The sequence below is a fragment of the Pleurodeles waltl genome, chromosome 3_1, assembly GCF_031143425.1.
Source record: "Pleurodeles waltl isolate 20211129_DDA chromosome 3_1, aPleWal1.hap1.20221129, whole genome shotgun sequence".
Taxonomy (NCBI): domain Eukaryota; kingdom Metazoa; phylum Chordata; class Amphibia; order Caudata; family Salamandridae; genus Pleurodeles; species Pleurodeles waltl.
Window position 1 is genome coordinate 1,771,590,747 of NC_090440.1, and position 14,132 is coordinate 1,771,604,878.

General features: G+C 41.3%; 1 protein-coding gene across 1 annotated transcript in view; it reads left to right on the forward strand.

The window, feature by feature from the left end:
• Positions 1–13,802, forward strand: part of MAIP1 (matrix AAA peptidase interacting protein 1) — a 38,245-nt gene extending 24,443 nt beyond the window's left edge. Inside the window, exon 5 of the mRNA XM_069225770.1 lies at positions 12,802–13,802. Coding sequence (XP_069081871.1) covers positions 12,802–12,880 — 79 coding nt within the window. The 3' untranslated portion in view covers positions 12,881–13,802. The remainder of the gene's footprint in view (positions 1–12,801) is intronic.
• The last annotated feature ends 330 nt before the right edge of the window (positions 13,803–14,132 follow it).

Genomic DNA, 14,132 nt, shown 5'->3' on the forward strand with positions numbered 1-14,132 from the left:
ATCATGCTTGTTTTAGAGCATAATTAAACAGTTTTGCCCATACTTCATTGCTCATCCTTTATTTATGTTACCTTGTGCCATTCCCACAAAGGAATTCCTGTTCTACATTTATTAATTATGGTAACGGTTTGACGTCGAGACTTCGATGATAATCGGGTACTCAACAAGGCTCCCTGATCTTTGGAGACTTTCTTGTAGAGTTATCAGTCAACCCTATTTTTATTCACCATGATATTCAGGCTACTTTGATTATTTTTTTTCCCCTCCATCTCCACTAAATAAAATGTAATAGTTCATGTTTTTTTGTACTCCCTTAAAGAACACATGAACTACGTCTGTCTTGCTTATATCCATTCCAGATGTCTGTCACCTGAGCTACATCTCACACCTGCTGGCAGTCCTGCAGTGATCTGATGCTTATTTTGCATGTAGAAAATGCCTGCGAGGATTTTATCAATGGTAGCGTTCGGGGACAATTTGATTGATTTCATCTCTACATTTGTACTTCTTCACATCTTTTTTTAAATATCAGGACATAAATATTTCATCCAATAAAGATGCTTTTGAACACTGAACACACAGCACACTGATGGTAGCAAGTGGTGGCAAGTACTAAGACCCCTCTTTCCAAGTCTTCCTGATGCCTTGAAGCAACCCTCTCACATTCCACCTGCTCATCTGTCAACCCATTTCTACTAAGGTAACAGGCGTTATGGTCTGGTAGCTAAGAGATTTTGCCCATGGTCTATACATGTTCACACAAAGGTGGATTATTAGTTTTACATTGGGGTGGATAAGAACTAGTGGAGCCCTTAGAACAAAACCCGTAGTAGAATTGGTCACCTTCACATCTTTGGCTTGGGGATGACTATCAATTAAAAACTTTAAAAGCCCGCCAAGTTATCTCTGGCATTTCGATAATCCAGTCCTCTTCTAGTCATTCCTTCTCGTTTGGCTCCTAAAGTCATGGCTGAACAGGAGCCTGAAACTGGCATGGCATCTTCATCCTAGCCTCTTGGGACTCTGTATTTTTTTAAGGTTTTTTCATCGCTGGGACTTTTTCAATAGCAGGCGCTGTTGTCCCACTCCATATGCCACCAGATTTTGCAAGGAACAGCCCTGCCACCTGTCAATCGTTATCAGTAACCACAAACGAAGTGCTATCAGGCAACTGGAGTAGTGCATTAGAGGCTCCTAATAAATAAAATAATCTTAGGACTAGTGAAAATCTGTTTGAGGAGGGCCGCATTTTCTAGGGATAAAGCTTTTTTTCTCAGGCCTCCAGCGCCCTATGAATGGCATCTCTACATGTTCAGCTTAATCTTCAAAACTGCATCACTTGTAAAAATCTACCCAGGAGTACTTTGTTTTGAAATTGAAGCACGATTTCAGGGTTTAAAAAGAAATCTCAGTGCATGGCTGTAGGTCTATTGTGAGTTGCTTCGGCATGCTCATGTTTTGTCAAACAAAGAAATTCAAGTATTCTGTGCATGCTTTCTTCATTAAATATTGGTGTGTAGTTTTTATCAAGCCCTCAGATGATTGCCAGGCACAAAGTGTGGAAGACAAGTTGGACAAAACACAACAGCGATTCATTAGAGAAAGCAACAGCACACTCACTGATTACACCAATATGGCGTGTGCTGTAAAAACTGAATAAAGTGATTGGTGGAATTCTTTACTTAATCCCAGCCATTGGTAAATGCTCAGTGCTACCAGGGTGCTCACTGTGCCATACTGACGAGGCCTAAGAAGACAAGACTGGGGTTTGGCTGTCTTCACCCGATGATCATCGAAGACCGAATGACAGGACTCCAGACAGTTTGAGTTGGATTGTTCTTTTGGAGGAGGGCCAAGGCTGATTTGTATAAGTGAAACAGCGAGCAAAGTAATGATAGACTGGAATGACAGCCAGAGTAGTTACCAGTATCTGAGATTAATTCAGGCTTCCACCCTTCACAGTTCTGTTTTCCTCTTAGTAAGATGAGCAGTGGTAAAGAAACTACAGTATAAAGGCCTGCAGTTTTGAAAAACATGCTGTAGTGCATTGGCCATTCTTTTGTTCTTGTGGATGGCTGTACAGTCTATGAGCTACTGGTGCACATTTGGAAAACCTTTGAACACAATACTTGTGTGCCAGAGGTAAGGTTTGGATTACTGGCCATTTGATAGCTGTGGTTCTACCTTACCAAATGGTCCATAATGACTAGCCCCTTTTCCTCTGTTATGTGCTTTGTATGTTAAATGTCTTAAATTGGATATCCCTCAAGACTGTTCCTACTTCACACGGTCCAGTCATTTACTCTTGGAGTCTAAATGGCCACACCTGTCTTTAGTTAGAATGCTCACATTTTTAGGGGTATATTTATACTTTTTGATGCAAAACTGCCCTAACGCAATTTTCCTTCAAAAAGTTTAGCACCAGATTGCGCCATTCCTAAGCGCCAGTCGGGCGACATATTTATGGAGTGGCGCAAAGGGTGGGCTAGCGTAAAAAAATAAAATGAGGTTAGCTGGGTGGGGGTGGCTGTATGGGAGAAGGGGGTTTTGCACCACAAAATGACATTAGGCTGGTTAGAGGCAAAACCAAAAATGCCTCCGATTAGCCTAGCGTCATTTTCTGATGCAAAACCATCCATACAACATGACTCCTGCCTTAGAAAAGACAGGAGTAATGCCCACTACCCCAATGGCCAGCACAGGGGACCAGTGTCCCCTGGGCATAGCCATTGCACCCTGTGCCATGCAGGGGGCCCCAAGTTGGGCCCCCGATGGTACTTTAATTTAAAAAAAATAAAAAACGTCCCTCTGGTGTGGGTGGCAGTGTTCCTGGGGCTTGAGGAGGGCACCTGTGGACCCATTCCATGGTATTTAACCATGGAATGGGTCCACAGGTCCCCTAACGCCTGGTCTGACCCAGGCGTTAAATAATGGTGAACAGCAAGCTTTGCACCATTATTTAGCCCCTTCTCCCACCCATGCGCCATTTTAGTATGGGGCTATGGGGTTAGCACCATTTTGTTTTTAGATGGGAACGCCTACCTTGCATCTCACTGACGCAAGGTAGGTTCACACATCTAAAAAATGGTGCAAATTCCAATATTTTGACGTTAGACAGGTCTAACGGCAAAATATAAATATGGAGTTTGTTTTGCGCCGAATTTGCATCAAAAACAATTATGCAAATTTGGCGCAAATGGAGTATAAATATGCCCCTTATTGTCTCAAGTTTGAAAGTAAATCTTTAAAAAGCAGTGGCATTGTTGTGCCATAATTTAGTAGGACATTCTGGTTTTGTTATTTGGGAGTAGACTTACAAATAAAACTGTCAATGGTTTACATCTCACCCGAGCAGGGAGATGGAATGCCATTAAAATGACTATCTTGCCACATTTTTTATATCTATTTAGAACCATACCATTAGAACTGTAAATGTTATTGCTCACAAAGTTAGATGCCGTTTTTACTAATTTCATATGACAGTACTAAAGGGCTCGACGGGCTCTGAAGTATTTAGTGCTCTTCAGAAACAGAGGGGAATGGGCAGTCCCGAACTTAAAGCAATATTACTGGTCAGCACTACTGCAGTATATGGGGATCCTTATCAGTGACATGGAGAAACCTACTCTATTACGTTCAGAGTTGCCGTCTACTTATGAACTGACCTCGGCAGAGGAATGTGGAGCAGGGCTACTACCAGAAGGTGAAATTTAAGTCAGTTAGAGCAGCCTTCAAGTTCTGGAAACTGCTTATGAATAAGAGAGTGATTACACAATATTATAAATATACCCTGCTGTGGCGATCTCCCATCAATATTTGGATGGAGTCAGTAAATTATGGGAGCAGGCTGGGGTGATTAAAATGGGTGATGTATTCAGTCATTGCCAGCTATGCTTCTTTAACGATCTGCAGAGTAAGTTCAGTTTGGCAGGGAAACCCTTCAAGTACCTGCAAAGTATGGATTTTATATTGAAACCAGAGAATGGGGTGTTATCTGGTGAAAAAATCCCCCTTCTCGAACTTATTTTATGAAAAAGAGGATTAGGAAGGTCTATACAATGCTGAATGATCTGGGAATGGACAATCTCGAATCTCAAGTGGAAAGATGGGAGTCAAGGTTGGGGACCCAGGGTATAGATATACAGAAGTCACTCGACGTTGGTCTGTAAGTTCTGCTCACTGCAAATTTGAGCAGTCAGCACTTTAAAACCATTTTTAATATTTATTACACTCTGGCCAAGCTGCATAGTTGGCAGAAAAGAATCAATAATAAATGCCCTCCATGTGGTCAAGCACCCGCAGATATGGACCAAATGTTTTGTGCATGTAGAAAGTTACAGGCGTTTAAAATATGGAGTAGAGGTCTTCCTGGAGGCTGTATTCAAACTGAAAGTTGACATCACTCTGTTAGTAATGTTATTTGTTATTGACCAACGTATTGTTATGGGATAGAAGTAAGCTCTATTTTGTGTTTATCACTATGGCTGCACCCTGTCTCTGCCAGCTTTTACATGGCGGTTCTACCGCCATGTAAAAGCTAGTGGAGAGGGGGGTCGTAATCACCAGGGCGGCGCAGCATGAAGCACTGCCCTGGCAGATTAGGACAAACTGGCGGTGTTGGCAGTCCGACCATGGCCCAACCGCCACGGTCCTTATGTGGCGGTCAGACCCCCGTAATTAGGCCCTAAGTGTATTGGGGGGGGTGTGTGTGTGTGTGTGTGTGTGTGTAATCTGGGTTATGATTTGGCAGAGCATTTGGATAGATTCATCTGAGAACTTAGATTTTTGATGATTTGTCTCTTTATGACTGTCAAATGACGTTTATGAGATGAATGTATTTCTGTATATGGATGAATTGTCTAGCATAGTGCTTCTAATTTAAAAAAAAAATACAGATTGTCATCAATGCTCTTGATTGACGAGGGATCTTTTTTTGAGAAAAATAAGCTAAGTAGTTAAAGAGGGACAAAGCTGCATTTCTTCATAAATGGCTCAATAACTGTAAAAGTGAATATATATCAGATATTCTTTTAAATCAACATGAATCTTAGAATGACAGAACGCATCTGGCTCCACAGATTAGAAATGAATTTGACTGGGCGCATTCTAGACATTGAATAATATTAAGCTCAAATGGAATAGTAGTCAATTATTTCTGCACTTAAAATTGTAGAAGTTACACTTTAGGGACAGAAAGTAAAAACAAAATTGGCTGTTGAAAATTGCCCCTCCCGCTAGTTTATTTCTGAAATACTCCTGATAACTATTCACATATGTTTTAAATACCAGTGGAACATTAGGAGATTTGATTGATTATCTGAAATTAATCATCATATGCTGTGATAGGACGGACCTCTTTTTTGAGAGAGCCTGCCTGTAATCGAAATTCTTAAACCAAAAAGAATGGGACTGTCAAAAGACATTGCAGTATCCGTTGTTTTTTCAATTTGTATTCGAATTAACTTCATTTAATAGAATGGTTAATTAAAGGATTTGATGACTCACTGTTCTATTTTTTTTAAAGCAATCACCCAACCAATACTAGTCGATCTTATCAAATGGGCCAACAGGAAATCACAACATTGTAAAACAATTGTGGGCGTAAAAGAGCCCCACTTGTGAACGTATAATACAAACGTGCACTGCAGAAATCACCGTGGAGCAGAATGAATTCCGATATCTTCATATTCCTATATTATTTCAGCAAATATAGTTTTTTTTTATTATTTGCAAGTTTCAGGATATTTCAACCCGTATTACTAAATTTACACAGGGCAGTATTTCATTGTCAATTTAAAAAAAAAATCTTATTCTGAGCCTCGTTGTAAATTTCACTTTTTGGTAGTAAAATCTACAACTATGTTTTGATTGGATGCTTTGGGAATACGTACAAAGTATTATCCGGATGTTTCTATTTGAAGTTAAACATTGGAGTTTGACAGCGACTACCTCCTAATGTTATATCTACTACTATAACGATCATAGATGTTTGGTCTGAATTATGTTTCCATTTCTATCATTTGAGCGTTTAGCAATTGGTAGTAAGGGATGCTCCGAGACTTTGGAACGCGGGAGACAAATTCTACTGTAAAGTATAAATTAACTAGATGCTCGGATGCATGCTGCCCACTGGTATTCTGTTTAAGCCCTTCTGCTTCCTCTACTGCTTTCTCTACCCTTTCCATATTGTATTTTTCTTTGGAGCTATTCAAACCCGCTAACGAAGAACTAAGGTTTGTATTTCAGGATATTAACATGTTTTTAAAGTCTAGATGTGTCCTTGGTTGTTCGCTGCACAACGATGGACGGCAACAAATTGCAAGTGACCTCAAAACAAGAAAACATTCATAACTTCTAAGCACTAAAATCTGCAGTTTTCGACCTGGAAGTTTCCTTTGAGAGGAGCAATTGCAAAATATTGAAGAACATGATATGTACTTTTGTTTTCAAATATACGCAGTCACGTCTTGTGGATACTCAGTCGTTTTCAATGTTATTAGGTGTAGATGTGACATGAGAGGCTTGTATCACTAGATGGCGCGAGCGCTCTTTAATGTCAAACGCTCTACTTGGATGCAGGTCGTTTGAAACTATGGGCCTGATTTAGAACTGGACGGATGGAATTCTCTGTCACAAACGTGACGGATGTTCCGCCCGCAGTCATAATACGGCGGACGGAATGGAGTATTCCCATCTTCCAAGTTCTAAATCAGGCCCTGCACGTTAGAGCCAGTGGGTAATATGTTTTTTTGTGTGTGTGCGCGCGCTCACGCACACGCACGAGAGAGAGGTAGATAGAGGACCTGTCGATCCTCTACTTCAGTGGACACAAAGTGCTATTATTCTTTTATCCTTGTGAGCTCACAAACTGCTTTTGCTAAATGATGTTCAATATACTTACCACGCAGTAGTTGTCTCGCTAAATTATATATTGAGGTGCACATCCGCAAAATGTCTGTCGTGTGATAGAAATTGTTTTTTGTTAAAATTAAATAAAAAATTATATAGGAAAAAAACGATAAAAATAAGTGCTCAAAACGTTTCGATCGAAGCCCCGCCCATTTCCTCCACTAGCGTGGCCCACATCCACCACTGTTGCAGCCTCCTTAACCCGTACGCTACCTCTCCTGTATGTCTCCGCAGTCCTTGCTCGAGAGTCCTCTGTTTAACCCCGAAGCCCCAATTGTGCCCGTTTTCTGTTTTTGTTGGTACCCAGGGTCTGCCAACTATCATCCTCTGTTTCTCATACCCCCTCATATACCCTCTGTCCTCTATCCATTTTACCCCTGATAGCTTTCCAGTTTCTCTTGCGAGCGCGGGCCTCTCCTCGTGTTGTTTGTCTTACAGTAAATAATTAGGATCTGAGCAAACAATGGGGGTCAAAGGCGCATGTATTTACCGATAGGAATGCCTGTGTCATCGTGGTCAATTGGACTTCTCCCAAACATTATAGAAAAATTACCAAGGCTGCTGCCCAAATTCCAAGATAGCAGTTGGGTACGCTTATACTGCCCCATCAGTGTTCCTAATGTGAATGAGCATGGAGACAGCGCTGCTGTGGTGGTTCCAGTGCTTAATCTGAGCCTGTGGTTGCGTGTGGGACACACAAGCAGGTACTTTTGGGGACCGGTGCTTATTTTTCCTATGGGGGTGGAGGGACAGAAAAACTGTAGAGGGGAAAAAGGAGGGATGAAACAAACCCACCAGTGTGCTTGTCCCCCACGCCCTCCCCTGTCCACTCTCCCCGCCAGATCTTCATTGGTGTCTCATTTGATTTCCCCCTTTGATTCCACCACTCACCCCTGCCCCGCCGTTGCTTCCGCCGCCTCACTGCCTGCTTTGCCTCGCCACCCCCGGTGATGTTTCCCTCCCCAGCATTGCTACCCATCCACCAGTGTTGCTTCCTCTACCTGCTTAAAAAAAAAAAAAAAAAATGCTTTCACACACTGTCGTTTCTTTTTAGTAACCAATCCAAAACCGAATCAGTAACAAAAAGGAAAAAAAACAATCTTCTCATACTGCAGGGGCGTGGCTAGCCGCGTCAGAAACCTTTTTAGTTCTTTAGCCATGTGGTGCAGCGTTGGTGTGCTGCGTGGCTAAAACTATTGGCAAAGCCAATAAGTCCCAAAGCAAGATGTATTGGCTTGCTAATGTTTGTTTTGTGCACCTTGTTGCTTGAGGGTTGACTTTGTTTCTGTCCACATCTATGCCTGCTCCTTGATGTTTGAGCACTGTGCCTGGTCCATTGCCACTCAGCTGCGCTGGCCCTGCCTCCTTGTGTATCGCTAACATTTTTTATTTATTTATTTGTATGATTCTTCAGGAAAGCAAAAATAAAATAACTAAGTACAGGTCTGAGTCAATCATATAGTGTGGGTACCGGGATTTACGTTACCGGAAGTTCATAGACCGGTTATTCACATGTTACCAATACAATACTGCATTAAGGGCGCCGGTTCAGTCGTATCATAAATACTAGTTCTCTGATTAAGTGGCACAGGCTTTATCAAGCGTTGTGGTTATGTATAAACCTATGTAAAGCCACTTCTTTCCATCACATTATCTGGTAATTTGCATCAGCCTCATGTTGGTCTGTGTGTTGTCCCACCTTATGTTTTGCCATCCGCAAAAACAGAACTATCTAAATACTATCTGAGAGATCCCCGATGACTTTCGGCTGCATCTGTTGCACTTACAGGCAAGCATACACCTCAGCCCTTTCCCCATTGAATGCTGCATCTTTTCGCCTGTCCCACCCTTGGGGGTAGACCTTTCATTCATGTGCGCAGTGCTCTGCGCTGTGCCAACAGTGTCCACACCTCCAGTCATCGCCCGCTTTGGGTAGGGGTTTGACATAGCCCAGTAGTCATTGCAGAGATGCTCTTTCCACGTACATGTCCGCTATCACCGATGTTCTCTGCTATGTCTGTCCTGTAAACCCGAGCGGGAGGGCGATCCAGTACTGTGCTAGGTGGAAAAGATCTACATCTTTCACAGTGCAGAGGCAGTGATTGTCAGTTACGTGCAGAAGTCCAGGGGACCAATATAGTCTGTTCAGAAATGTAAAATGGAGTAATTTATGCCTGTAATCTATAGATTAATTTTTAGTATGAGAACAACAGTTCCTCCAAACCTCATTGGTTAATGTTACTCCCAGCTCCTTTTCCCAATTCTTTAGACCTTTATTCGTGACTACAGTTGAGCAGTTGGTAAGTTGTCTACACAACCTCTCCACTCCGGGGCCTGGATCATATGGGTGAGTGTGAGAGGCTCTGCAGGCTTGTCAGTGAAGAGAGCTATTTCACTGACCCCACACGTCGTTTTCAAGGCAGTTATATCTTTGTTCTCTCGAAATTGCTCAATAAGTTGGCCCATTTGCATAAGATCCGGCATCTCCAGGCTGAGAAATTCCCCCATTTCAAGTGTCAGGTGGAGTGTGTGTTATTAATACGTCACATCAGTTTGTGCAACGGACCGATTGTAGCAAGTAAACTGGGTGAGCATTTTCACTGCAACACTAGTTCTTGGTTTGCCTTCATCAGTCTGATCTCTTTCAGTTTCGACGTATGGTGCCTACCAGTGATAGTGGCAGCATGATCCATCGCTCGACCTGCCCGTTTATTTTTTTTCCTGAGCCAGGCCATAGTTATCTCGGATCACCAATTGTTCATGCCTGTTTAGGGAATGTTCCCAAGCATCTAACAGATCCTGACACTAGCATTAGCCTGTTCAGCATATCTGTAAATGGGAACCTTTCAGATTTTCCCCATCAATTTGTATTCCCTATAGCCCTCCAGATCTTGTTATCGCCCTAATAATAGCTGTAAGATTAGTCTCTGGGTTTTCACAAAAAGCATAATGTGTTCTGTGTACAGCAAAAGTAACACTTGCTTAGTCAGGAACGGAGCTGCCTTTTGTAAATGTCTCTTCCTCAACTAGATTAACAGCGGCTCCATGGCCAGGGCAAAAAGCTGGGGGAAGAGAGGGCATCAATGGTGTAAATGTTAAACTAGCTATAAGTGTTACAATTATTTGAGCTGTTTCTCCTTGTTTATGTGGAAAGGAGGCTGTGCACCACCACACAAGCAGGTCTGTTTGTTGCTGTTTCATTCAAAACAGGAACAAGCCTATCATTCAGCAGATGAGGATACGCTGTTAGGCAAAGAGGACAAAAAGTAAAGCCCAGCTGACTAACCTGCAAGAAGGCCGTCTTATGGGAGCGAGGAACCCAGGAACCACGATGAACTGGCAACTCAGCTGGTCACAACTGGCCATGTGTGTGATGGTTGATCTCCTGCAGACAGTGTTCCAGGAGTACAAAAAAACGGTGGGCCTCATCCATCTCAGGCCAACCCGAGCTTTGTGGCAACCTATATCTATCCTTTCCAGACATGGATCTTTTGCTTTTGTACCTTTTGGCTTATGGTAGTTTGTCAGACACTCATCACACAGATACTGCAGCTGTTTTAATTATCTTTCTGGCCCACGCGGTTCCAGCTGAGGAGCCTGAGGGTGCAGCGTGTGTACTAGCCTTGATCGCGACTAGCCAGGTTTGAGGTACTCAAAACGTCCTTAAAGGGTTGGTACCCAAGGGTGTTAGCCTAGTTCCAGCAAAAATACCCTCTCTTTTGTTGAACTGTGACTTGAGGATGGTTCGGACCACAACGTGTTTCCCCAGAACTGTGTTCTCTTGTGGAAACTAACTATTGGAGCTCCAATAGGTCAGCTGGGTGGACATCAACATATATTATAGTAGCCCTTTGCCACACTATAACATTACATTGGACACAAGGTAAGTTATCTCTTTAAATTGGTTTGTGCGATTTTGGATTACTTGGGTTTTCTGACTTGCAATACTGAAATCTCAGCTACCATGCTCAAATCAATTCAGTGCCCAGTTTTCTACCAAAGGCCATTGAGAAACTTGTTTAGCTTTTATCATCAACTTGATGCATTGTAGAAATCTGTCTGCTCTGTTGATTGGAAGGACTAAAGAGATCTCTCAGTCAACTGAATGTCACTAAGATTAACAGTGCCCATAAGGTCTTGTGTTCTGGTCTATATAACGCCTTTCCCTTATTGGTGTGTGATGTCATACCTCATTTGTTTGTGATGTCCTATCTCAGCCCCATAAGTGTTAGGATCTTCAGGTGTTTGTTTTTCCCTCATACTTTCATACTTGTATATAACATTGGGTCCTTTCCAAGGCTTTAGCTGCGATTGAATATTGTGCTTTAGTGTAATGACTTGTGCCATTTTGGACCTGCATTGGAAACCATATAGCCTTGAATATGCTTGAACTGCTCTCCAGTGCTGCCTTTGGAAAGTCAAGTGGCTAAAGGAACTCCTTTAGTTGTCAGGTTGTAGAGCGAATAGTTCAGGAGAGGCCTCACAGCCACGTACTGAGAGAACCGCCTGTCCCCTCAATTGATTTACAGTCAGAGGTGACTCTGAACCACATACTATCTTCTTAATGGTGTATCTCTTTTTGAGAAAATGCCACAATTAAGATTTGCAGCACTAGACCCCACAGACGATTTGTTTAATTTAAGTGGGACACATAGTGTATGCGGCTAAAGCACTGAACAGTTTTGTAGCCAAAGGTCGTTGGTTATTTAGGGTTATGTGAGTGGTATGCTCAATGCCTTGCAGCATGCTATGTACCCCTTTTAGTAAACACAGCCTGATGCAAAAGACTTGCTTCTCGTTATGTTGAGAGTTATCCTTGTGGTACAAACGGGAAATGGTCGAATGCCATAGCCTGCTGCACATCAATATTTGTTTGGGACCCCAGCCAGGGGATTCCCATGCTAATAACTCTGGGGGACTGTTCAAACAACCCGTCCTCCTGTAGCTATGGTTCTGTGACTTGTATTCCACTGAGTGCACTGAAGTGTCATAGCTGAACACAATTCAGTGCTATAGAAACCCCCACAAATAAATAAATACATTGAAAAATCTTTTGTTGTTTTGAGAAATAGTGTAGCAGTTAATGTCAAAAACTAAAAACAAGAACATTTATCTGACATTTTCAGTTATGGTGGGCATTACCACTGTTACTCCTCACTCCCCAAGCCCCCGCAGTGCACTACAGAGTACATCATAGATACATCACAGAGACCTCATAAGTAGCCATCAATAGCATATGTCACTGATGACAGCACATTACTTTGTACAGGCGATAGTACATAGCGGGGCTGGCCATTGCACATCTTCCTGTAATGCTCAAAGTGCATGGAGTATGATCATGCTCTGTAAATTGTCTGCAATGAAGCACAGTATCCTGTATCAAATGCAGAATTCGCCATTTGGCCATTTCTGTACATACTATGCAAGTTGCCTTTAGTGCTTTCTCTTGGATTATTGCACTTTCTCTCCACTGATTACAGTGGTTCATATTCTTTTTCTTGCATTTGGTGAAGTGGGCGAATAGAAGTATAAAAAAGATGTACCCACGTTCAAAAGAAAGGATATTTGTTATGTAGGAATCTTTAAGAAAGGATTAGACATTTTAGTGGATTTTGTTGGTTGTCATTTACATTTTCTTAACCACTATTTGTGTTCACATTCTAGTAAAGCTGCATAAAGGTTCTTTGTGATAACATGCTCTCCCTTCCTACTATTGCACACATATCTATACCTTTCTAATATTTGTTCAAGTATCTATAGAGGTGAAATATTTAATCATGCAACAAGAATGCAGGTTTGTGTAGAATTACACTCTTACCATCTAAAAGCTGTAGGATGATGGTGTGTCTTTTTACAAGATATTCATTTTACATATTACTATTTGTCTTTCAGATTTCGAAGAGAATTCACAAAAGGGGCTGAACCCGACTGGATCATTACTCGGATTGAGCATTCAAAGTTATTAGACTGACGTTTCTATCAGAACATTCTAACAATAGCTGCTCATAGGCAGTGTGTTTAAACCATGGACAAAATTTTACATATTACGATGCCTTGATCTACATTTTTTCTATTGACTTTTCTCTTTTAACTGTTTGGATTTTTGAATGGTGCCCATGTGTGTTGTTCAGTGTTCATCTTCCAAACAAATTAAAGACCATTTCTGTTTAAGCATCTTCAGTTTGTAGAAAGTTTCAGAACGTTTGGTTTTAAACAGATTTATATTCATGATGGTTATATCCATTCACATTTATTTATTTTTTTCCCCAAAAAGATAGTTATGTCATATATCTAATGCATTGTGGCAGTCAGTAATTCTGTCATACCATCTTTAATCTCTGTGATTGTCATTATTGATGCAGCAAACTTCAAGGAATTTTTAAAAATAAACTTCTACATTTTCAAAAATGGATTTTTGAGTAATTGATTAGGCAGCATTAACATGTACTTGGGTTTGGTCAAGAAAAGCAATAATATTCATCCCCTGCCACTTCCAGACTACCTGTGTGCAGTGTGACTAGGAGAGCTTTTCCGACAAGTATAAACATTGGAGAAAATGATTAATAAAACAACATTGAAACTGTTAACACTGTGTTAATATGAAGGAATTTGAAATTGAAGGTCATAAATTAAGTCGGTATCCTTATGTGGTTTGTTGGAGATGCACAAGTAAAGCAATTGGAATTCCGTTTTGGACTATTGGTGGCCTCAATTGAGGCACTGTTGGGCAACGACAGTGGAGGGCATGAACAAAGTCTTATGCTAGAACCTACTGTGCCACTTTGTTTTTTAGAATTTTTTTTGAAAAGCTCTAACATTCCTTTTAACGTTTCGATTTCTGCATATTTTATGTTTGTGAATGAAATAAAATGTTACATAATTTGTCTATCTTACGTACAGTTGATTCTATATTTATTGTGCTATTTTTGATGTTCAAATTGTAAACTTTGCTTAAGGGGTGGTCCCTGGCCTCTAGTGGTGATTCATTAGGGCCCCAGGGATCTAAATATTAATACAAAAAACGCTGGTTTAATGCTTACAATTTAGAAAGCTGTCAGCTTAGGGAAACTTCAAAAATGACATCCAGTGATTTTTAACATATGGATGGTTGTCATTTGAGATGTCATCAATGATGTCATCATTAATGTAATTTAGCATCTTCTAAGTGATGTAGTATGTGAGGTAATAAGCAGTGGATGACGTGTGCAACTTATAGTTAGTGC